Source organism: Mauremys reevesii, unplaced genomic scaffold (genome assembly GCF_016161935.1).
Source record: "Mauremys reevesii isolate NIE-2019 unplaced genomic scaffold, ASM1616193v1 Contig24, whole genome shotgun sequence".
Taxonomy (NCBI): Eukaryota; Metazoa; Chordata; order Testudines; family Geoemydidae; genus Mauremys; species Mauremys reevesii.
This window is the reverse complement of record NW_024100834.1, coordinates 293,742-318,527: the sequence shown is the minus strand read 5'-3', so window position 1 is coordinate 318,527 and position 24,786 is coordinate 293,742. Positions and strand designations below refer to the sequence as shown.

Sequence of the window (24,786 nt, the reverse complement as noted above, 5' to 3'; positions counted from 1 at the left end):
CAGAACTCTTGGGTGAATGCCACTTGGTCCCAGTGACTTGTTACTGTTAAATTTATCAAGTGACACTTCAATCTGTGACAATTCCTCAGATTTGTCACCTACAAAAGCTGGCTAACATCCTCAGACATGAAGACTGAAGCACAGAATTCATTTAGTTTCTCCGCAATGACTTTATCGTCTTTAAGTGCTCCTTTTGTATCTTGAATGTCCAGGGGCCCCACTGGTTGTTTAGCAGGCTTCCTGCTTCTGACGTACTTAAAAAACATTTTGTTATTACCTTTTGAGTTTTTGGCTACCAGTTCTTCAAACTCCTCTTTGGCTTTTCTTATTACATTTTTACACTTAATTTGGCAGTGTTTATGCTCCTTTCTATTTACCTCACTAGGATTTGACTTCCTTTTAAAAGATGCCTTTTTATCTCCCACTGCTTCTTTTACATGGTTGTTAAGCAACGATGGCTCTTTTTTAGTTCTTTTACTGTGTTTTTAAATTTGGGGTATACATTGAAGTTGGGCCTCTATTATGGTGTTTTTGAAAAGTGTCCATGCAGCTTGCAGGGATTTCACTGTAGTCACTGTACCTTTTAACTTCTGTTTAACTAACCCCCTCAATTTGCATAGTTCCCCTTTCTGAAGTTAAATGCCACAGTGTTGGGCTGTTGAGGTGTTCTTCCCACCACAGGAATGTTAAATGTTATTATATTATGGTCACTATTTCCAAGCGGTCCTGTTATAGTTACCTCTTGGACCAAATCCTGCGCTCCACTCAGGACTAAATCGAGAATTGCCTCTCCCCTTGTGTGTTCCTGTACCAGCTGTTCCAAGAAGCAATCATTTAAAGTATCGAGATATTTTCTCTCTGCATTTCGTCCTGAGGTGACATGTTCCCAGTCAATATGGGGATAATTGAAATCCCCCACTATTATTGAGTTCTTTATTTTGATAGCCTCTCTAATTTCCTTTAGCATTTCATCATCACTATCACTGTCCTGGTCAGGTGGTCAATAATAGATCCCTAATTTTATAGTCTTATTAGAGCATGACATTCCTATCCATAGAGATTCTATGGAACATGTGGATTCACTTAAGATTTTTACTTCATTTGATTTTACATTTTCTTTCACATATAGTGCCCTGCCCCCGCCCTCCCTCCCTCCCCGAACGACTTGTTCTGTCCTTCCAATGTATTTTGTACCCCAGAATGATGGTGTCCCATTGATTGTCCTCACGACAATCACGAGGCACTCTAGTTCACCCATCTTATTATTTAGACTTCTAGCATTTTTGTACAAGCACTTTAAAGACTTGTTGCTGTTTATTTGTCTGCCTTTTTCTGAGGTGTCAGATTCTTTTTTATGTGAATGTTTCTTGTCTGATCTGGCCCCTGCTTTATCCTTTTCCATCCTCTCCTCCTGACTAAAACCTAGAGAATCTCTATCAATAGACTCCCCTCTAAGAGAAGTCTCTGTCCGATCCACGACTCCTCTGCAGCAGTTGGGTTTAATCTCTTAGTTTAAAAACTGCTCTGCAACCTTTTTAATGTTAAGTGCCAGCAATTTGGTTCCACTTTGGTTTAGGTGGAGCCCATCTCTCCTGTATAGGCTCCCCCATCCCAAAAGTTTCCCCAGTTCTTAATAAATCTAAACCCCTCCTCTCCACACCATCATCTCATCCACACATTGAGACTCTGAAGCTCTGCCTGCCTACCTGGCCCTGCACGTGGAACTGGGAGCATTTCTGAGAATGCCAGCATAGATATCCTGGATTTCAGTCTCTTCCCTAGCAGCCTAAGTTTGGCCTCCAGGACGTCTCTCCTACCCTTCCCTATGTCATTGGTACCTATTTATACTACCACCACCAGCTCCTCCCCAGCACTACCCATAAGTCTAGATGCCTCGAGAGATCCGCAACCTTCGCACCAGGCAGACAAGTCACCATACAGTTCTCCTGGTCATCACAAACCCAACTATCTATGTTTCTAAAGTTCAAATCTCCCATTACTAACACCTGCCTTTTCCTAGTGACTGGAGTTCCCTCTCCCGGAGAGGTAACCTCAGTGCGAGAGGATACCCCAACACCATCTGGAAGGAGGGTCCCAACTATGGGATGGTTCTCCTCTGCTCCCATTGACTGCTCTGCTTCCCTGGGCCTTTCATCCTTCTCAATAGTGCAGGGAGATGCTGGGAGTATCACTGGGATTTGCAATGAAAGGGGAGCGTTGGGTGCCGAAGAAGAGAGAAGTTGCTGCTCTTCTAAGCTAGCCAATGGGAGATGCTGAGGTGAGCGGTGTGTCATAAGCCATGCCCCTCGCAGGGAGTTTGGTGCCTAAATCCAAGTTGCAAGGAGGCACCTATCCAGGCTTGGGAGTCACAGCTGTGAGCTCTCTCTCGGCATTAGGTGCCTACTCCATTTGTGTAAGGGGCCCCTGGGATGGAGGGGAACAAGAACATGCCTCCAAAGCCTTAGCCCAGTGGTCTGAGTTCAACTCTTCCCCCCACACGAGGGGAGAAGGGGTATGAGCAGGGCTTTGCCACCTCTCCGGTGAGGGCCAATGGGACAGTCTGATGTCTCCTATTAAAGCTGTTCCACTTTGGATTAAATAATTCAAGAGTCATGGGGCTACAGAGAGAAGGCACAAGCATGTGTGATACCCAGGATACAGTCGGTCTGCTCCAATGATTTGCATTGTTTATCTGAAGCGAAACAGCTTTGATGGGAGAGATTGAGGGCACGCCCCTCTCCCCACCCAATCAGAACATCCCAGTGGCGGGTGGGTGGGACTTGAACCAGGGGTCTCTCCCATCCCAGGTGAAGACCCTAACCACTGAGCTAAAAGTTACAAGTCTTTTTCCCACCCCAACTTTACATGAGCACCTGTGAGGGGCCAAATTGGATAAGCAACATCTGAGCACACCTACAGAATTGGGCCTCACAGCTGGGTTGGGCGGAGGAATGCCTATCTTCTCTCGATTCCTGATTTGCATGGGGGCTTAGAGGGAAGCAGCTGTGCACATGCCCAGAGACAGAAACATAGGTATCTAGGGATCTTTTACTGCAAAAATGTAGGTGCCAAGTGTGAATACCACCTCTCTAGATAACCCATTCCAGTACATTGAGTTCAACAGGCTTTTAATCAGGCCCTGTGTGGATATCACTAATTCACATAGAGGCTCCAAGCCTGAAAATACTATGTACAAAATTGTACTATTGTGTGCAGAACAATTGAGTTAAATGGGACTAGTCACACTAGGAAAGCTAAGCACAGGCATAAGTGTGTGCAGAATAAGAGCCTTAATGGTGTAGCTCAAAATTCTGTGGTTAGCTCCAACATTTAAATTTGTAGTAGCTCTGGTAACTTCACTATCAGTGGCATTGGTTGGTCAGCCAAGTCACATGGCATTGTTTCTGCTCCCTGATTCGATGTCTAAAACTTGATCAAACAGCAGAATAATGAATAACATCTACTAAATTATGAATGCTGAACAAAGCTGGTGCAATTCTTTTTCAATTATTGAAGAATTTCAAAATTTCAAAGGTATTTATGTTTGTAAGGGTTATAAAGATTTTTTGTTCGTTTGCTTGATTCTTTATTTGGTTGTTTGGTTGTTTTGTTTTATAAAATTTTGGCATATGTAAAATAATGGTTGTTATAAAACTTTGATTAAAACACCATGTAAGATTCATTAAAAAGGAAAACAAAGGATCACAAAAGTCAACAGTTAACAAAAAATTTCATTTTTGAAAAAAGGCCATTTTTCAACAATAACAACAACAACAAGAAACCCTACACACTTTTTTGCTTTATTTTTCTCTGCAGCTCTGATGATGAATATTTGTACCAGTCCCATTTGTTTACTCATGAATACTCTTATTTGTTGCACCTTATAGACTAACAGAAGTTTTGCAGCATGAGCTTTCGTGGGTGAATACCCACTTCTTCGGATGCGAAGAAGTGGGTATTCACCCTAAGCTCATGCTGCAAACTCTGTTAATCTATAAGTCCAAATTCTTTGCTGCTTCTACAGAACCAGACTAACACGGCTATCCCTCTTATTTGTTGGTTTCTTTTGACAAGTATAGAAAGAAAAGTAATTTCCTAAATATTTGTGTGAACAAAATCTTGCTAACATGAAAAGTGATAACACCATGATACAAATTCAATCATACAAAATAGTCATTTGGAATTTAAACACATGGTCACAAATATTGTTTTGTAGCATTTGACTGGCTCTGTTCATGACAGCGTCCAGTTATCAAAGATGGAGGTTTTGTAGAGGCAGCTGTAGCGTTCAAAGGTATAATCCAATGCAAATGGAGGCAATGGGCGTTGGAGATAGGCAATGCAAGAGTTATCATGAGTTTTTGTGTAGGACATATACACAATGGCAGATAAATCATTTGACAAACATGCCACATGGGAAAATAAATCATTGGCCCTATAACTAGCCCATGGAATTCTTTTAATTATGCCACAAGCAACACACTCTGCCAATTGTAAGCATGGCTGAGGAGGTCTTTGGAGACTGAATCCCAAGGGAGCTTGTGAAGAGATGAAATAACCGTATCTCCTTTGAACACTTGTATTTTGTTTGATGGGAATAACACTAGATGTCAACCACCATAGAATATATATAGTCCTAGAGAGATCATTTTTACTATATTGTACAAGAAAAGAGAGACTTTTTACAGACAAGGGTATTAAGGACTACAGACACAAGGATATTGCCTGGCTAACTCTATCACTAGAGACTGACACTTTAGTCAAATACAACAGAGATCCTTTTATTGACACAAAATGTTTGTCTGTCTTTTAAAAATAACTTTAACCATTCACTGTCCAAGATGGCAGAGTAGCTCCATAGATGTTTCATGCCAAATCAAATGACTTTCCAGTTCAAGATTTCACCACTGCTCAGCAAACCTGCCTGCATGTGAGTATATTTTCCAAGAGATTTGACTGTCTTCCCAGATTGTCTGTGCTCACTTCCCAGCTTTTCTGTGCTCACTTTGGATTTAGATTCAGAATGTGACCATGTGGTTTTAACAAACAAAGAATGATTCAGTAAAAGTCTTTGCTTGTTTCACTAATAATAATTAAGATGCTCAGTGTCAGATTACAGCTGTTTTTGAAGCATATCATTTCTGATCATTGGCCATGTGGGGTCTAGTTCAAAAAACAAGGATGCAAAATCATCCCTTTTTCAATTCTTAGATCCACCTCCCAAATCTATTCACAGACATAACATATGACTTTTAGGGGGAAAAATTTATTTTTCCCACTTGTTCCTTTTAGACCTGGAATGTCAGCCCAACAACTAGAGAGTGGCTGGATTCCGTTGCATGTTCCATTCAGCTACAGGTGTGAAATCTCACCTGGAGAATGGGTTTACATTGATGTAATGAGAACACAAATGGAAGCCAGTGGAGCTGCACATGTATGCTGGAATCTGAGATTACAGATGTTTAAGGACCATAATACTTCCCTTCTGGGCGTATGTGGGCTGTGGACTGTGTTTCCAAACATTAAGCTGCAGAAGTGACTGAGCAGGAGCTGCATTGTAGACCTGTATCTGAACGACTGAATGAGCTGAAAGATTTGGCCAGAGTTCTCATCACAAGCTTCATTGACACAAAGCAGAGTTAATTTTCATTGCTGTAGAACAAAGCACAGGATGTTGTCTTCTGAACGGAAAATACACTCTTAGCCCCAGACAAATATGAAACTTAAACCTATTTCATCTTCTCCTCCTCCTCCTCCTTCTTGTCTACTTCGGGCTCTAGTGTTCAGAGTAAGGCAATGTGAGTTGGGGCTCCTGGTTTCTATTTTCAGTCCTGGAAGAGGACTTCAGACAGATCATTTCAGTAAATAACTCGAAACAAGGGAGAAGGTTTTCAAAAGAGTTTAAGGAAGGTAATTGTTCAAGTCCCACCAAAAATCAGTCAGAACTGGGCAACAAGTCCCATCAGGCTCCTTTAAAAATCTGAGTCAAAGACTCCTGGGTTCCATTCCTAGCTCTCAGAAGGGAGTGTGATCTAGTGTCTAGATCAAGAAATTGGATGTCAGAATTCCTAGAGTCTAGGATCAGCTTTGATGCCATTGATTCTCTGTCCAACCTTGGCCAAGACCAACACATGTCAATGGGTACATTCACTGAAAGGCCGTTATTACTTTAGATCGATAGCTGGCTAAGTCCCTTGTGTATATCACTGTCCTTGTTTCATTAGTTTCAGCAGGTAAAACACACTGAATGGAGAAACGCAATCAATCTGCTGTGATGGGATTCATCCTCTTGGGATTCCCGGGGAACCAGTATTTGCAGATCTCCCTCTTTGTACTCTTCCTCTTTATGTACATCCTGACAGTCCTGGGAAATGTGACCATCATAACCCTAGTGGCGAACCACCGATGCCTCCACACACCAATGTACTGCTTCCTCTGCAATCTCTCCTTCCTGGAGATCTGGTACACCACAGCCTGTGTTCCTAAAGCCCTTGCAATCTTCCTGGGGAAAAGCAAAACCATCTCCTTCATTGGCTGCCTCCTACAGATGTACTTCATATTCTCCTTGGGCTGCACAGAATATTTCCTCCTGTCCATCATGGCCTATGATCGCTATCTGGCCATATGTTACCCATTGCATTATAGCACCATTATGAACAGTACCTTGTCAGCTCAGCTGGCTCTTGGCTCTTGGGTGTGTGGTTTCCTGGTTATCTCTGTGCTGGCATCTCTAATATCCAGGTTGTCTTTCTGTGGCCCTAATGTCATCAATAACTTCTTTTGTGAGATAGATTCCTGGATTGTCCTCTCTTGCACGGACACATCCATCATTCAGGTATCAGCTTTCATCATCTCAGTCGTTGTCATCCTGGGTTCGTGTGTGATAACCCTCCTTTCATACATCTATATCATCTCCACTATACTGAGAATCCCGTCAGCCAAAGGCCGGCAAAGGGCATTTTCCACTTGCTCGTCCCATCTTGTTGTCGTGCTTCTATGGTACGGATCCACCATTTTTCTCTTTGTCAAGCCATCTGCACAGAATTCATTGGAACTGACCAAGATAGTCAACATCCTAAACACTGTGGTTACGCCACTGCTAAACCCTTTCATCTATGCTCTGAGAAACAGAGAGGTGAAGGAAGTCATGCAAAATACGCTCTTTGGGACATGACATTATTTCTAAAAGGTCAACATTGTAAAATCAACAGGGATTAAGGCATTAAGGGATCAAGCCTTGGTTACCTCAAAGTGTGTATCTCCTTCTATGAACCATCAAGACAGCTGTGTTCCAATGCAAATCACTAAGCCCAGGACAAAGCACATGAGATCTGGGGAGAAAGTACTCTCTGTTGATGGGATCTGGCTATGGATCAATTTTCTGTAGATGGTACAGGGTGAGGGGACTCTATCTTGGAAAGTGGTGACTCTGAAAATGGGTCGTTGTGGATAACCAACTGGGGAGTGTGATGCTATGGCAAAGAAAGGTTTATATGATCCTTGTTGGTCATAGGTAGGGGAATACCAAGAAAGTGACAGGAGGAGATATTGCCTCTGTATACGGCATTGGTGGCCACTACTGGAGTACTAGCTGGGATTTTCAAATGAGCTGAAGGTAGTTAGGAGAATGACTTCCAATGAATTTCAATTAGAGTTGGTTGACTAGCTTCCTTAGAATATTTAGAAAGCCCTAGAAAAAATGCATAGACTACACATTGGTGAATGAGATAGCAAACAAATCTGGATTAGATTTAGGGTTATTCTGAGAAATCATATCAACATATAGACAGTGTGAAAATGGAGGCCTCTTGCCCTTGAACTAAAGAAGCAACATTGGACTGGACTATAATTTCCACTTTAAGTGATGTCCCAGGCTCACCTGGTGAGTGGACTGAAATACATGGACTCTTCAGTCCATGTATTTTATCTTGCTGTGAAATGAATATTTAGCTACAGGAAGATTCTGTAGAGCACAGATATAAGAAAAAAATCTCCTTATGATTTCAAATATGGAAATGAATGCCCTTCATTTTTCAATGTAATTGTAATATGAAATGTCCTATGTATGTGAATAATTGATGTCTGTTGTATATTTGCTTACAGCCCATTCAGAACATCAGAATGTAAATAAAGTTTGTATTGTACCATTTTATCCCCCAATCTTTTGGAAAGTATTTTACTTATTTAAGATGGGATTTCTCAAAAGAGTGCAAGTAAATGAGGCATCCAACTGCCTGTGCAGTGTCCTAGCAGTGAGGGTAATGAAACATTGAAACAGTTTGCCAGGGAAGTTGTGGATTCACCATAACTTGGAGTCTTTAAAGCAGATTCTCTTTGTAAATGACATGCTTTAATCCAGCATCTGTGGGAAATTCTGAGGCCTGTATGTATTTTTGTGTGTGTGTGTGTGTGTGTAGGCCTGTGGAAATGTGAGTGTTCCCAAGCCTGTGCTTGAGCGTCCACCTGGGTTTACAATCACTAGACCCAGGTCTCACAGCCATGCTAACATGTCCATACTGTACTATGCAGAACTTCTCACTCAGGTTTGTGGCTTGAGCTGTGTCCATACAGCAAAATGATAGCTCTTGGAGCCAAGTCACAGCAGGACTTGGGTTCTGACCCATGCTCCTAGTACAGTCCTAGGACCCAGGTCCTGACTGCTTGCTGACTTAAGTCTGACTGATTTGTGTCTGGACAGAAGAGGGTCTTGGTCTCAAACCTGTGTCAGAGCCCAGGCTTACTGTGCTGTGTAGATATACCCAGATAGAAAAGATTTGCCTGTATTGTACTCAACCTTCTAATAAAACTTGCGTTCAGACAATGACTATAATCAAATGTCATGCTTCAGGGCTTCAGCTGGTCACATGCAAGTGTCTGGAAGAAGGTGGGCTTTTGTGCCCCTGATGCTCTGTATTCTGTTGGTGGCAGTGGTGGTGGTTTTGTTTGTTTAAATCTTCCTCTGAAGCACCAGAGATTGGAAACAGTGGGAGACAGGACACCGGACGGGGTGGGTCGCTGATCTGAAGTGGTACAGAAACTTCTTTCTCAAGAGCTTGGTTGGTATGTTTTCCTCTCATGATCAGGTCAAAATGATCTTCAGATTTCAGGTCAGGAAGGAATTTTCCCCTTGGATTTTTTTCACCCTCCTCAGCATGGGACATAGATTGCTTGGTACAATCATCTGGACAGATCTCAGCTGACCAGTTCCCTGTCCTTGCAGGGGCCTTGGGCATTGGTGTCACCTCGGTCTCTCCTGGTGTCTGCCTGTGGCTCACAACAGCTTAGTCTCCTAAGGACTGAAAGTCTATCCCAAGTAATTGATCTCAATATATGTGTAACTGGATGAAATTCAATGGCTCTGTGATATACAAGTCAGACTAGATAGTCTAATGGTCCCGTCTGGCCTGACACTATGATTTTCAATTTATGGAGGTTGCTTAACCCTCTTAGACCCCATTGGTAAAACCCATTTCTCAGTCACCAGAACTGGCCAAATGTTTTCAGTGTTTCACATGTAATTTCATCAAAATCAACATGTTTCATGAAAACAATGTGATTTCAAATAATGTAGCTTATTTTTACAAAAATAATTTGAAAGTAAATGAAATAAAATGTTAGTCTTGTTTCTTTTCAAACTAAATATTTTGTTACAGAATAATAAAAAACTTCCTAAAAATCATGCCAACTCTTTTGGAGACAAACATTTTTCTTTTTCAATCAGATCTGTTAAATCACACACATTTGGGATTTGGGCCTGTGCACACTGGGGAACAAATTTGGTCCTTAGTTAAATCCTACAACGTCATAGACGATGTAGTTGGGGTTTACCAAAGGCGCGTGAGTGAGATTCAATAGAGTTTTTGCACTTAATTCCACTTGGTGTCTTTGAAAATCCCATCCATAATTAAAGCTTCCTGGAAAATGGAATGTCCATCACATAGGAAATTCCAATAGCTTGACATTTCTTTTCATGCTGAATCAGGATGAAAAGATGAACTATAAACATTTTGTGGAATCAAATGTTCCAAAAATTTTAGTCTCAGAAATGTCAAAACACTCCATGTTGATCAGAACTAGAGCAAGTCAGAACCCAGAATTTCTGTTCCATTAAGATTTCCAAAATGTCATTTTTTTCTTTTATTCCCTACAGACCAAAATTCTGATAGCTTTTTTTTGGTATAAAAAATCAAAACAACATTTGGACAGCCCAGTTCTCCAGTTGTCCTAGGAAGACAGATGATCCTTGTTGTAGATTCAGAACTCAGAAGACTTGAAAGAATGTTCTGCAAGGGACTTGTGGACAACAGCATGGTGTGCTGCCTTTCCAAAGCTAAGGGCTAGTCTACACTAATGCTGAAGTTGATCTAAGTTACACTAGTTCACTTATGCAAGTTACATAACTGAAGTTGACATAACTTAGGTCGACTTACAGCAGTGTCTACACCACACTATGTTGATGGGAGACGATCTCCCATCAGCATATCTTCTGCCTCTCAGGGAGGTGGTGTACAGATGTTGACAGGAGATCACTCTTCCATTGACTTAGCATGTCTTCACCAGACCCACTAAATCAACATCACTGCATCGATCGCAGCAGTGCTGATTTAGCAGGTAGTGTAAAACCTGCTAAATCAGTTTACTGCCTGCAGTGCTGATTTAGCAGGCAGTTTTCAGACCACCTAAGACTGGTTGCCTTTGTGGTCTGAAGTGGTACAGAAAAGTCTTTCTCCAGAGCTTGGTTGGAATGTCTTTTTCACATTAAATAAAGTAAGGCTTCTGAAGTCAACAAGCAAGGATCTATGGGTATTAGTTCATAGTACACTAATGACATTGTGCTGTGGGATATCTCACAGTAGATGACTTCTGGAACTTGGAAGCATGCTGAAGAAGAAGAAAGTCCAAGCAATCTTCTCTGAGACCTTTCCTGTCCCATGAATGAAAGAAGACTGAATGAAGAAGAGTGTGGAGGTGAATGGCTGGCTAGGTAAGTGGTGTAGGGTACAGGGTCTTGGTTTTGTGGAACATCAGTCCACCTTCTATGGTGAGGGGGATATATAGTTTGGATGGAGTCACCTCAGTAGAAGTGGGACCAGTCTTCTTGGGGACAGGCTGGCTAGAGTAGTCAGGAGGATTAAACTAATAGCAAAAATGGAGGTTAAAAAGAGGGAAGATATGGGCACTCAGAACAAAATGGAAATATTGAGAACAAAATTAATCAAGGAACCAAGGGACATGAAGAGAAGAAATTATTGAACTGCTGGTACATGAATGCTAGGAGCCTGGGTAACAAAACAAGGGGATTTGGAATTGTTCATTTATAGAATAAATTTGATCTGTTTGGTATTAATGAAACTTGGAGGGATGATTAATGCAACTGGAATGTTAAAATCAATTATTTTAAGCTATTTAGGAAAGATCAAATAGGAAATGGCACTCTAGGTCATAAATGGCATTACTTGTTTCTGAGTTACTGATAACTTGGAAGAAAATAATTTTAAATGCTTATGGATCAATGTCCTAACAGATAAAGCACAAGATGGAGTATTAGTTGGTCTCTGCCACAGACCACCAAATCACAACTGGGAACAAGATGACCACTTCTTTATGCACTTATCTATAATGTGCAGGAAAAAAACGGTGTTATCATGGGGCACGCCCAGGGGCAGCTCAGGCCCCAGCATGCCAACCGCGTGCTTGGGGCGGCATGCAGCGAGGCGCTCTGCCAGTCGCCGGGAGGCGGCAGGCGGCTCGGTGGACCTCCGCAGGCGTGCCTGCAGAGGTCCGCTGGTCCTGCGGCTTCGGTGGAGCATCCGCAGGCATGCCTGCAAGAGGTCCACCGGAGCCGCAGGACCGGCAACTGGCAGAGCGCCCCCCGCGGCGTGCCGCTGTGCTTGGGGCGGCTAAATTGCTAGAGCCGCCCCTGGGCACGCCAATGTGAATGACATATGCTGGAAGTTATTTGCGGTCAGTCCTAAAACATCCTTGTAATTTCTAAACATCATAGACAACGATTTCCTAACTCAATAAATGTTTCATTCTGCATGGGGTATTTCTTAGTCTATAAGGTGCCACAGGATTCTTTGCTGCTTCTACATTAGACCGTATCCTGACAGATAAAGTGGAACTGATCACAGACCTATAAAATAAATGGTAGCATAGGTACTAGTGGTTACCATTTGATTACATTTATAATGTGAAACCAGAATAAAGTCCATATCAGTAATATATATTACTCCGGAGGGAATTCTGTGCCACTGTGCACACAAAGAATTAATTTGTCCTGCTGAATTTTTGTCCTCAGAAACTTTCTGCCCCAGAAGTGCTGCAGTTCCACATTTCACCCAGCAGAGGTAACTGTGGTGCCAGCCAGCCAGCAGCATGAATGCAGCTGGCTGTTCTGGCACAACAGTGTCCTCTGGTGGTCAAAAGGTGAAACTGCAGCACTTCTGGGGCAGAATGTAGTTTCTGCGTGTGTGGGGGGAATACTGTGTGTGTGCAGTAGAGCAGAATTCCCCCAGGAATAGAAATTCATCACAGTGGACAGGGCCGCCCAGAGGGAGGGCAAGAGGGGCAATTTGCCCCAGGCCCCGAGCCCCACAGGGGCCCCCACGAGAGTTTTTCGGGGCCCCTGGAGCGGGGTCCCTCACTCGCTCCAGGGGTCCCGGAAAACTCTTGCGGGGCCGGGCGCAGGAGCTTCTTCGCTCCCGGTCTTCGCCGGCGGGGGGGGGTCCTTCCCCCCCGGAGCGGAACGACCCCCTGCCGGCGAATTACTGCTGAAGACGGAGCGGGACCCGCCGCAGAAGTTCAGCTCGGTCTTCGGCGGTAATTAAGCGGCGGGGGGCCCTTCCGTTCCGGGACCCGCCGCCGAAGTGCCCCGAAGACCCGCGGCGGGGACCCCCCCCGCCGAATTACCGCCGAAGACTGGGCTGCGCGTCGGCGGCGGGGCCCGCGTCGGCGGTAATTCGGCGGGGGCCCCGCCGCAGGTCTTCGGGCGCCGCGGCGGGTCCCGGCGGAAGGGCCCCGCCGCCGGCCCGGGCCCCCAGAATCCTCTGGGCGGCCCTGACAGTGGAGCCAAGTTAGGACAGAGTGGGGCTACTGGGAAGGGGGGGGTCACACACTGGGGTTCAGAATGGCTAGTGGGGGGACAGACTGGCAGGGGCTGAGCAGATATGCCTGACTGAATGGGAGAGGGTTGGAGTAAGCAACGGTCTGCATGGGGTAGGTGTCCCAACTCCCCGACCCCCACTCCTGACACTCCCCCCCACAAAAAAACCCTCTTCCATACTTCTCCCACCCATACCCAACAACCCTCCAGGTTCATTCCCTCTCCCTCAGCTCCTCCATTATGCCTGACCCCCAAAGCCTTTGCACTGCTTCTGACAGGTGCAGGAAATACAACTTGATATTGTAATTTAAATGAATTACTTAAAGTTCTGTATTAATATGACTAGTAAGGAATCTATTTGTTAAAAAAAACAATTACCTATCTATCTCATAGAGCTGGAAGGGACCCTGGAAGGTCATCAAGTCCAGCCCCCTGCCTTCACTAGCAGGACCAAGAATCTTTTTTTATGCGTCTGTTTTATTACAGACATACTAGCTGATGGAAATTTTGCAATAAATTACCAAAATAATTGAAACTGGCATGATTATATTATACAAATAAATATGCAGAATTTTGCACAATTTTAAAATATTGTGTGCAGAATTTTTAATTTTTTGGCATAGAATTCCCCCAGGTGTTTATATATAAAATTTGGTGCTTTAGTGGGACCAGATTCACAAAGCTGTAAGCAATTATGAGCCATATGAACATAAAAATGACCATATGACTCAGACTAATGGTTCATCTAGCCGAGCATCGTCTCTGCCAACAGTGGCCAATGCCAGGTGCCTCAGAGGGAATGAACAGAACAGGTGATCATCGAGTGATCTGTTCCTGTCGCCCATTCCAAACTTCTGGCAAAAATCCAGAAAAGGCATAAGTGTTCAATAAATAATTCTGTTCTGAATCTGGGGAAAAACAGATGATATAGTTTCATCATATGGCAATAATAACACTCTTTCCATTCCACTGGTATCTCTGGAGGATGTTAAACAGAATCTACTAAAGTTAGATATTTTTTAAACCAGCAGGTCCAGAGAACCTGCATCTAAGAGTTATAAAATACCTGGCTGAGAAGTTCATTGGACTGTAAATGTTGATTTTCAATAAATCTTGGAATACTGGGGATGTTCCAGAAGACTGGAAGAAAGCTAGTATGCCAATTTTTAAGAGGTAAATGGGATGACCCAGGTAATTACAGACCTGTCAACCTAACACTGAACCCTGGCAATCAGTTCTTGCTTGTACGCTATTTAGCATTTTTATCAATGTCCTGGAAGAAAACATAAAATCAGCACTGATGAAGTTTGCAGATGACACACAAATTGGAGGTTGATGATGATGACAGGTCACTGATTCAAAGTGATTTGGGTGACTTGGCAAGCTAGGCACTAGCAAGCAATGTGTGTTTTAATGTGGATAAATGTAAATATATACTTCTAGAAACAAAGAATGTGGGCTGTACTTGCACAATAGGGGACTCTATCCTGGAAAGCTGTGGCTCTGAAAAAGGTCTGGGGGTCCTGGTGATGCTGTGACCAAAAAATCTAATGTGATCCCGGATTGCATAAATGGGAGGATCTTGAGGAGGAGTAGAGAAGTTGTTTTACCTCTCTATCTGGCAATGGTGCAATCGCTGCTGAAAACCTGTGTCCAGTTCATAGAAAAGCAAAGAGAAATTAGAAAATGTGTCTCAAGGAGTTCAAACTATTTAGCTTAATAAAGAGAGGGTGAAGCGGTGACTTGATATCAATCTCTATGCAGGGAACAAGTATTTAATAATGGGCTCCTCAGTCTAGCAGATAAAGGTGTAACACGATCCAATGGCTGGAAGTTGAATCTTGACAAATTCAGATTGGAAATAAGGTGTAAAATTGTAACATTTCAGCTTGGAAAAGAGGAGACTGGGGTGGGGGGAATATGATAGAGGTCTATAAAATCATGAGTGATGTGGAGAATGTAGATAAGGAAAAGTTATTTACTTGTTCCCATAATATCAGAGCTAAGGGCCACCAAATAAAATTAATGGGCAGCAGGTTTAAAACAAATAAAAGGAAGTTCTTCTTCAGACAGCGCACAACCGACTCGTGGAACTCCTTGCCGGAGGAGGTTGTGAAGGCTAGGACTATTACAGTGTTTAAAGAGAACTGGATAAATTCATGGAGGTTAAGTCCATTAATGGCTATTAGCCAGGAAGGGTAAGGAATGGTGTCCCTAGCCTCCGTCTGTCAGAGGGTGGAGATGGATGGCAGGAGAGAGATCACTTGATCATTACCTGTAAGAATCACTCCTTCTGGGGCACCTGGCATTGGCCACTGTCAGTAGACAGGTTACTGGGCTAGATGGACCTTTGGTCTGACCCAGTATGGCCGTTCTTATGTAACATTGAAAGTAATTAACCATTGGAACAACTTTCCAAGGCTCATGCTGGATTCTCCATTACTTATCATTTTTAAATTAAGATTGGGATTTTTTTTCTAACATATCTTCTCTAGAAAATATTTTGGAGAAGTTCTCTGGCCTGTGTTATACAGTAGGTCAGAGTAGATGATCACAATGTTCCCTTTGGGAATTGGAATCTATGAGTCTATGGAATCTGTGGTTTATGTTAAATTTTCTGATGGTGTTAACGTGTTCCCATGGAACTGTTCTGTCAGAAAATTTTTGACCAACACTTCAGAAAGAAACTCGGGCTCAACGGGTAGTGATCAATGGTTCCATGTCTAGTTGGCAGCCGGTATCAAGTGGAGTGCCCCAAGGGTCGATGCTGGGGCCGGTTTTAACGATCTGGAGGATGGTGTGGACTGCACCCTTAGCAAGTTTGCAGATGACACTAAACTGGGAGGCGTGGTTGATACGCTGGAGGGTCGGGATCGGAGACAGAGGAGGATAGGATACAAATTAGAGGATTGGGCCAAAGAAATCTGATGAGGTTCAACAAGGACAAGTGCAGAGTCCTGCACTTAGGACGGAAGAATCCCATACACTGCTACAGACTAGGAACGAATGGCTGGGCAGCAGTTCTGCGGAAAAGGATCTAGGGTTACGGTGGACGAAAAGCTGAATATGAGTCAACAGTGTGCCCTTGTTGCCAAGAAGGCTAATGGCATTTTGGGTTGTATAAGTAGGGGCATTTCCAGCAGATCGAGGGATGTGATCATTCCCCTCTACTCAGCACTGGTGAGGCCTCATTTGGAGTACTGTGTCCAGTTTTGGGCCCCACACTACAGGAAGGATGTGGACAAATTTGAGAGAGTCCAGCGGAGGGCAACAAAAATTATTAGGGGGCTGGAGCACATGACTTATGAGGAGAGGCTGAGGGACCTGAGATTGTTTAGTCTGCAGAAGAGAAGAATGAGGGGATTTGATAGCTGCTTTCAACTACCTGAAAGGGGGTTCCAAAGAGGCTGGATCTAGACTGTTCTCAGTGGTAGAAGATGACAGAACAAGGAGTAATGGTCTCAAGTTGCAGAGGGGGAGGTTTAGGTTGGACATTAGGAAAAACTTTTTCACTAATAGGGTGGTGAAGAACTGGAATGGGTTACCTAAGGAGGTGGTGGAATCTCCTTCCTTAGAGGCTTTTAAGGTCAGGCTTGACAAAGCCCTGGCTGAGGTGATTTAGTTGGGTTTAGTCCTGCTTTGAGCAGGGGTTGGACTAGATGACCTCCTGAGGTCCCTTCAACCCTGAGATTCTATGATTCTATGATTCTATGAAACATTTCATTTCAGCATCCTTCATAATTAAAAGTGGTTGTTATTAATGAGCATGTTGACTTAAAATGGCATTGAAACAATCATTTTAATGTCAATTTTTTTCAGTTTTTCTATTTAAAATTCAAAACTTTATTTGAAAATAAAATATTTTTGTTTTGATTTGATTTTGGAAAGAGAAAAAAATGTTTTGGTTTTTTTTAATGTCCAACCTAAATATATTCTTTTATTTTAAAAGAGAAAATTGAGATATTTTGTAAAAAGGTCATTTTCCGTGGACAATTTTTTATTTTAACTATTCCACATTTTCTGAAATTAAGATGGACCGTGGAAAAAAAGATTAGCTTGCTCCTCCTAGCTCAATTACTTGTCTTTCAAGAATGAGCTGCCCCTTATCATGCCTCCTGGTTTTCTTTGTCCTCTCTTTTATGGTTTATTATGTTTTGGCAGATTGTGAAATCAATGGTGAAGGGAAATCAAACTAATGTGAAGGAATTTGTTCTGCTTGGCTTCCCTGGCTCTCGGTATTTACTGATCTCTCTCTTCCTGCTATTCTTGTTCACCTACCTCTTGATGGCCATGGGAAACATCTGTAAACAATGCCTACATAATGGGCTACTCCTGCTCCATCGAAGGAATAAATGTGGATAGACACCTGAGGTTTCTACATGGAGGGTATTTTGGTGCCTGAAGATGCACATAGACACATTGTCATCTAAGTCCCATTGAAATCAATGAGAGCTAGGCATCTAAATACCTTGAGGATCTGGGCTTCAATGGGATTTTCAAAAGTGCCAAAAGATGATAGTCATGTAACATCCAATGGGAGTTAGGCACCTCATCTGTTCAGATGCTTTGGAAAGTCCCCCTAGGCTCCCGTCTGCACCTTTATGTGCCTAAACACCTGGCCTACAAGATCAAAGTGTGAGTAGGCACCTTGTGGTCTGGCTGCTTTTTCTCCTGCAGAGGATGCCTGGTATACGAGGAGGGAATGACAGATACTTTGTGCTTTATTTTACTTTCCTGTGTTTCAAGACAGCAGAACACTTTCTAACTTGATTGAGTGAGGGGAAACCCCTCTTTCAAAAATGGTAATGGGTTTTTGAGAATGGAATGCAGTGTCTACTAGATTTCAGTTCAGGGTAAGTGAATGAGACATGGGCACCTGTAGTTCCTGATATCCCAGGTGAAACTGGGTCAGATCCCCAGTGGATGTAAGTTAGAATTACTCAGCTGGAATCAAAAGAGGTTTGCTAATTCACACAAGGTGAGGATCTGGTCCATGCAGTTTGACCAGGGTTGTAATTCCCCTCTGCGCCTCTAAAATTCAGGCATATGCTGTGTTCACATGGGACAGGATCCTGCTCCTCTGCCAGTGCAAATCTGGAGTAACTCTCCTGAAGTCAGTGGAGTTATTCCTGTGTAAGCCCAGTGTCAGTGAGTGGATGATCAGGGGAAGAGACACTGGTTTTTGGCCCATTGGATAAATGGGCCTGTTTCTTCCTCTCGTTCACCACAGTGTATCTCTGGGGTAACTCCACTGCAGTCAGTTTGGCTGAGTCCCCTCTTACCCATTCCAGAGTGAATCGCCCCTGTCTGTGCCTCAGTTTCCCCATCTGTAAAATGGGGATAGTGACCCTGACCTCCTCGGTAAAGTTCTTTGAGAGCTACTGATTTTAAGCCCAGTATAAGAGCTAAGTGTTGTTTCTATTGGTTTGCTGCCTAAAGAATCTTTCCCACTGTGCTTTGTTATTCAGCCAACTCTTCTTGGGACTGGATCCACGAATAATGGAATGAGGTTTGACATGCGGCAAGAGCATGTAGAAATTACTCAGAATTTAGTGCAGAGGAAATCTGTGAAAGTAGGTGTGTGTGTTTACAAAACCCATGCGGGCATGTGGGAATTAAACCCAGCTTCTCTGAGGATTGGCCCATGAGTTATTTGGTTAATGGCCCCTCAAGCAATTCCCTCTGTAGTTCTGAGAAAGTCTGTGAATTTCTCTGAAGATTATGTCCCAAGGTGGCCTTCTGAGCTGATGAAATAAGCCATCCTGAGTTGAACACTCTTTCATTGCCTGAATGGAGCACATAAGAAGACAGTAGTATATAAGAGATAGATAGATAAATAGATGTCAGTGCAGCAGACAGTAGTATATAACATATACATAGCTCATTTTCAGTTATAAGTATATACTAAGATATACTGATAATCTCTTAAGGATATTTGATGGTTGATTTCATTAGAGCAGGTTGTGTTCTTGAATCTTTTGAAAATGTTCAAAAGGTGTGTGTCCTAGAAGCAGAATTATTGTCTGTTTTTAAAAAATTATAACTGTGTTGGTTTTTCTCTCCATGCTTAAGAGAGCACCTTTTTTCTACACTTGATGTGTTAGCAGTTATGTTTAATTCAGGATGCATCCACAGAACTGCCACCCACACAGTGAGTATTCTGAAAGGTCTTTGAGTATCTACCCAGAATGCTTAGAAGTTACACCAGTTTAAATGAAATCAGAATGTGGTGGTGGTATTATTATTCCTAGCATTCAAATTTATACTAGTTTAGAGCAAATTGCACAAATCCCTCAGAAATTCAATGGATTTGGGTTCATAATTCCCTCAAGCCTCTTAGAGCATACAATCCTATGGTTCTGCATTGCGCTCACTCTCCAGTATAAAAAACATGTTAGGCAATTTCACCTGTGTTTATAGTAGGTTTCTGGTCAGTTTCTTTTTGCTGTCTTGCAGATTAATTGTAGTTTTGCAAACTATGCAGAGATACTTGACACCTTCCAAAATAAAACAATCTTCCCCCATATATGGTGACTTTAAAGGAGAAAGAAAGAAAGAAAGAAAGAAAGAAAGAAAGAAAGATTCTAGCCATTGTATCACCAATAGAATTATTTGCTACATTCATGTCAGTGAGAACACCCTGAAAACAGTGCAGTTTGCAGAGAAACTAATTAAACTGAAGAAAATGGGATCACACTTTTTATTAGGGTTCCCTTTATAAGTTCTTTAGAAACAGACTTGGAAGGATCAGTTTTGTATTGGTAAATGACGATAAACGTTGATTTCACCACATACCCAGAAAAATGACAAATATATTTCCATCAATAATCCAGGTAAGGAAGGAAAATGCTGCTTAAGGGTATTTGATTTGCTTATTTTGCCATGTGATGTTGACAGAGTTTTAACAGTTATAAACCTTTAACATTTTGAATCTCAACATCTACTGTCATTAAATAATTATTGTCTGACTCTGCTCCATTGTCTGGTCCACATAATGAACTGCAACTGTGAACATTTAATTGATAAAAATGGAAATAAACACTTACAAGCGATAATATTGCGCAAATATGAAAATCTAAATCCATAAAAATAGAAAAGCAATGCTTTTAAAAATAAGCATTGATATTAGCCATCAAAATTATGAGGAAAATGAATTCTTCCACACCTATTGACAAAGTTTAATTGATTTTAAGCATGTAAAGACGTAAACATTATATGTTCCCAGGGTTATAAGCACATCAGTAGAAAGTTTCAGAAATGGTTATATATCGGGTTTATAAACACATTTGGAGTGGTTGGCCTCAATACAAATTAGTTAAGCATTTATTAAAACTTCAATTATTAATCCTTTACAAAACTTAAATATGGAACCTTACTATAGAGAATACCCAGAATTAGAAGTAAACTGAGTCTGGAAATCAGGGGTGCCATCATGGTTACCAATGGTTCAGAGGAGGTATAAGTCAAATATGCACACATCATCATCATCAACAACAGAGGATTGTCCTTTAGATGTCCTTTAAGATGTCTCAAGGCAGACATTCTGTTCATTCCCTCTGGGGCACCTGCATTGGCCACTGTTAGAAGAGAGGATACTGGTCTAGATGGAAATTGATGTGACCCAGTATGGCCGTTCTTATGTAAGTTCTTACGTTCTGATGTTCTGGCTCTGTGGAGGGAGTGTGTGCTAATAGCTTAGAACAGTGGTTCTCAAACTTTTCTTTTCTTGGACTACTTGAAAATTGCTGAGGGTCTCAGCGGATCACTTAACGATCTTTCCAAATGTTTGTACCCTTAGCTAACTATTCTAAAGCACTTTGGATAAAAGCGCTATATAAAAAAAACCTTAATAATAATTAACATATTTTTTGTTCTACAAATAAAAGCACACAACTCATATTTTAATATCAGTAATCATACTTTTTTAATGTGATGGATGTGCCTTCCCCCGCCACAGCAGCCCCCAAGCTGGGGCTGGGAAGGAGAGTCGTCTCTCCCCAGCAGCCGCAGCCCTGGAGCTGGGGAAAGTCTGCTCTCTGGCTGCCACAGTCCTGAAGTCCCAAATTTGCCCCACCCCCTCTTCTCACCCCACTGCCCCTCCCAACTACCCCCTATTCCCTCCAAGGTCACAACCTCACCTTTCATGTGCGTCTTCTCAAGGGTCCAGGCACCTAATTAGTGAAGCCACACCTTCACGGCTCCACTAATTAGATGGGTGGCCTTCATTCTGTTCTGTGCGGCTGCTCAGGCACTCACCTTAGAGGAAAATATCTGTGGACCACCTGAATGGAGCTCGCGGACCACTAGTGGTCTGCAGACCACAGTTTGAGAACCTTTGGCTTAGAAAAAGGAACCAGGAATCAGGATGCTTGGGTTCTGTTTTCCAGCTCTGGGAGTGTGATGGGAACTAAGGGTTGGAGGGCTAGGAATCAGGACTCCTGGGTTCCATTCACAGCTCTAGAAAGGACGTGGGGTATCGTGGTTAGAGCACAGGTCTGAGAGTGAGAAATCCAGGATTCTGTGTCTGGCTTTGGGAGGTGAGTTAGGCCAGGTTTCCTAGTTCTGTGGGTGGAGCAGAATCTAAGGCTGGGATTTTCAAAGGAACCTAGGGGAGTTAGGTGCCAATCTGCCATTGAAACTCTAGTTTTCATAGATGACAACATACCCACATCTACTGAGAACTGAATGTTTACTGCTTCACATAAACTGTGTTCAGTATCCTGTAGGATACTGCTCTTTAATGTGAGATGGGGGGGTCTCGTCAAGATAGGATACCTTTTTCCTAAGAGATAAGCTCTGGTTCAACCATTAGCTACTGGGCTTTGATGAATGGGATTATCCAACCTGTATGATACAGGACGTCAGACTGTATAATCCCATTGGGCTTTAACAATATAATATATTCTCTCTCTTGCTCTCTCTCTTGTTCTCTCTCTTGCTCCATGACTGCTCACTTTGTTGTCAACAATGAACTGCAATTAAACAAGTCATCTGTTTCTTTGTCTTCCTTTTATGGTTTCTTGTGTTTTAACAGGGAGAGCACGCAATGGTGAAGGGAAATCAGACCAATGTGAGGGAATTTATTCTGCTGGGGTTCCCTGGCTCTCGGTATGTGCAGATCTCTCTCTTCCTGCTTTTCTTGTTCATGTACCTCCTGACGCTGATGGGAAACATCACCATCATCTCCTTAGTGGGGACTCACCGCCGCCTGCACACCCCGATGTATTTCTTTCTCTGCAATCTCTCCTTCTTAGACATTTGGTTCACTACGGGGTACATTCCCAAAACTCTTGCTCTCCTAGTGTCCCAAAGCAAAACCATTTCCTTCTCCAGTTGCCTCCTGCAGATGTACTTTGTCTTCTCCCTCGGCTGCACCGAATATCTACTTCTGGCCGTTATGGCCTATGATCGCTATCTGGCCATATGTCACCCATTGCGTTATAGCTCCATCATGAACAGCACTTTGTCCATTCAGCTGGCTCTTGGATCATGGGCAAGTAGCTTCTTGACTATTTCTTTGCTGGCGTTTCTGATCACCAGGTTGTCCTTCTGTGACTCTGCCATCATCAACCATTTCTTCTGTGATGTAGATTCTTGGATAAAGCTGTCCTGCACAGACACACGCCTCGTTGAGATGGTGTATATTACTATCTGCTTTATTGTTGTCCTTGGGTCCTGTGCCATCATCCTGGTCTCCTACATTTACATCATCTCCACAGTCCTGAGAATCCCATCTGCCCAAGCCTGGCAAAGGCCTTTTCCACTTGCTCTGCCCATCTCACCGTTGTGGTTATATGGTACGGCTGCTCCATCTTTCTGTATGTCAAACCATCCAAGCAGAACTCACTGGAAATGAACAAAGTTGTCACCCTCTTGAATACTATCATGACACCATTGCTTAATCCTTTCATTTACACGTTAAGGAACAAAGACATTAAAGAAATCTTGAGAAAGGCATTCAGTAGGAAATAGGGTGACCAGACAGCAAGTGTGAAAAATCGGGACGAGGGTGGAGGGTAATAGGAACCTATATAAGAAAAAGGCCCCAAAATCAGGACTGTCCCTATAAAATCAGGACATCTGATCACCCTAGTCCAAAGCCTTGTATATAACTGATTTAGGCAGGCAGTGAGGGAAATCAAGTGGGAAATGATGACGTTTTGACATTTGTTTTCATTCCAAATCATAAGCGGAAACAAGTATTTTCCAAATGTTTTTGAAATGGAAATTACAAAACAAACCCATTTCAAACCATTTGTTGTGGAGGGGAATCAAAACTCCACTTCAAAATGTAATGTTTGTTTGCAATTTACTTTATTATTCCATTTATTAGTTTAACATTATGTCATGACATGTCAGTAGTGTGCACTCTATGGCATGCCTTATTATGTCAATTTTCACAATATAACAATAAAAGAGTCAAAATATTCTTTTCTTTTCTCATTTATTTTTCTCTTCCCTTTTCCTTTTCACAAACAAAACAAACCACTGATGCAGTGGGAACACCACTGCATTTTGCTGCTGGACTGTAGGCGCAGACTTCCCCGCTAGCCGGGGGGAGTGCTCAACCCCTTCCCTGCCCCAGGTCCGACCCCCACTCCACCCCGTCCCCAGGCCCATGCCCCTACCCCTCCTCTTACCGCCCCAGCTCTGCCCCCACCCCACTTCTTCCCCTCCTCTTACCTCCCTCTCCCCTGCGTTCGCTCCATCCCCACTCCTCCCCCTCCCTCCCGGGGCCCCAATCACAGCCTGAAACTGCTGTTTGCGGTGGGCGGGAGGCACTGGGAGGGAGGGGGAGGAGTAGATCCACGGGGCCACGGGTGGACGAGAGGTGCTGGGGGAACAGGGGGTGGAGGGGAACTTGGCTTACGGTGGGTGCTGAGCACCCACTAATTTTTCTCCGTGGGGGCTCCAGCCCTGGAGCACTCACTGAGTCAGCACCTATGAGCTGGACTCCATAGTGAACAAGGTAAGAAATTTTTCAGTCTTTTGGTTCTTTTCACAGCACTGCCAGGTACTTGCAGTGGGTTGGGATTCTGTGCTTCACCTTCCCCATCTGGCACTTAACCTATTTGAGAATCCCACGAGAACCTTGCTAGGCATTCTTATTTAAAAAAAAATAGAGATGTCTGTGTCTATGGGCCTGATCCCCCTCCCTCTCATTTTTTCTGGTCTAAATCAGGAATAGCTCCCCTTACCTCAATGGGCCAGATCCCCAGCGGGTGCAAATTGGCCATACCTCCCAATGGGGCCAGTTCCCCAGCTGGTGTGAATCCGCATAGTTCCAGTGCAGACAGTGGGGCCACCTCCACTAAGATCAAAGGGATAAAATGCCCCGCAGGTGTAAACCAACAGAGCTATTTTAGTCAACAGCAACTGAATACCTGGCACAATCAGCAGTTCCCGACTAAGAACTATTCAGTGGGCTGACCCTGCCAGCTGTTACTGAGGAAAGTACTTCTTACCCCAGTGATCTCATTGTTACCAATGAAACCACTGGTGTCAGCAGACCTACTCACATGAGTAAGGATTTTCAGGATTAGGCCCATCTGAGGGTGTGCAGGACTCAGCCCCTGACTAATGTGGTTAACAGAAGGACAAACGACTGACCGGATAGTTCACTCACACCAGTTTTTTGCACTGATTTCTCTCCAATAACTTCAATGCAGCAACATGGGATT

At 43.1% G+C, this 24,786-nt stretch overlaps 1 protein-coding gene and 1 pseudogene across 1 annotated transcript; both read left to right on the top strand.

The window, feature by feature from the left end:
* The first annotated feature begins 6,247 nt into the window (after window positions 1-6,247).
* Window positions 6,248-7,174, top strand: LOC120393570 (olfactory receptor 6F1-like). The gene has a single exon (XM_039518201.1). The coding sequence runs from the start codon at window positions 6,248-6,250 to the stop codon at window positions 7,172-7,174; it is 927 nt and encodes a 308-aa protein (XP_039374135.1).
* A 14,977-nt stretch (window positions 7,175-22,151) lies between these two features.
* LOC120393569 lies at window positions 22,152-23,077 on the top strand (annotated as a pseudogene).
* Window positions 23,078-24,786: the final 1,709 nt, after the last annotated feature.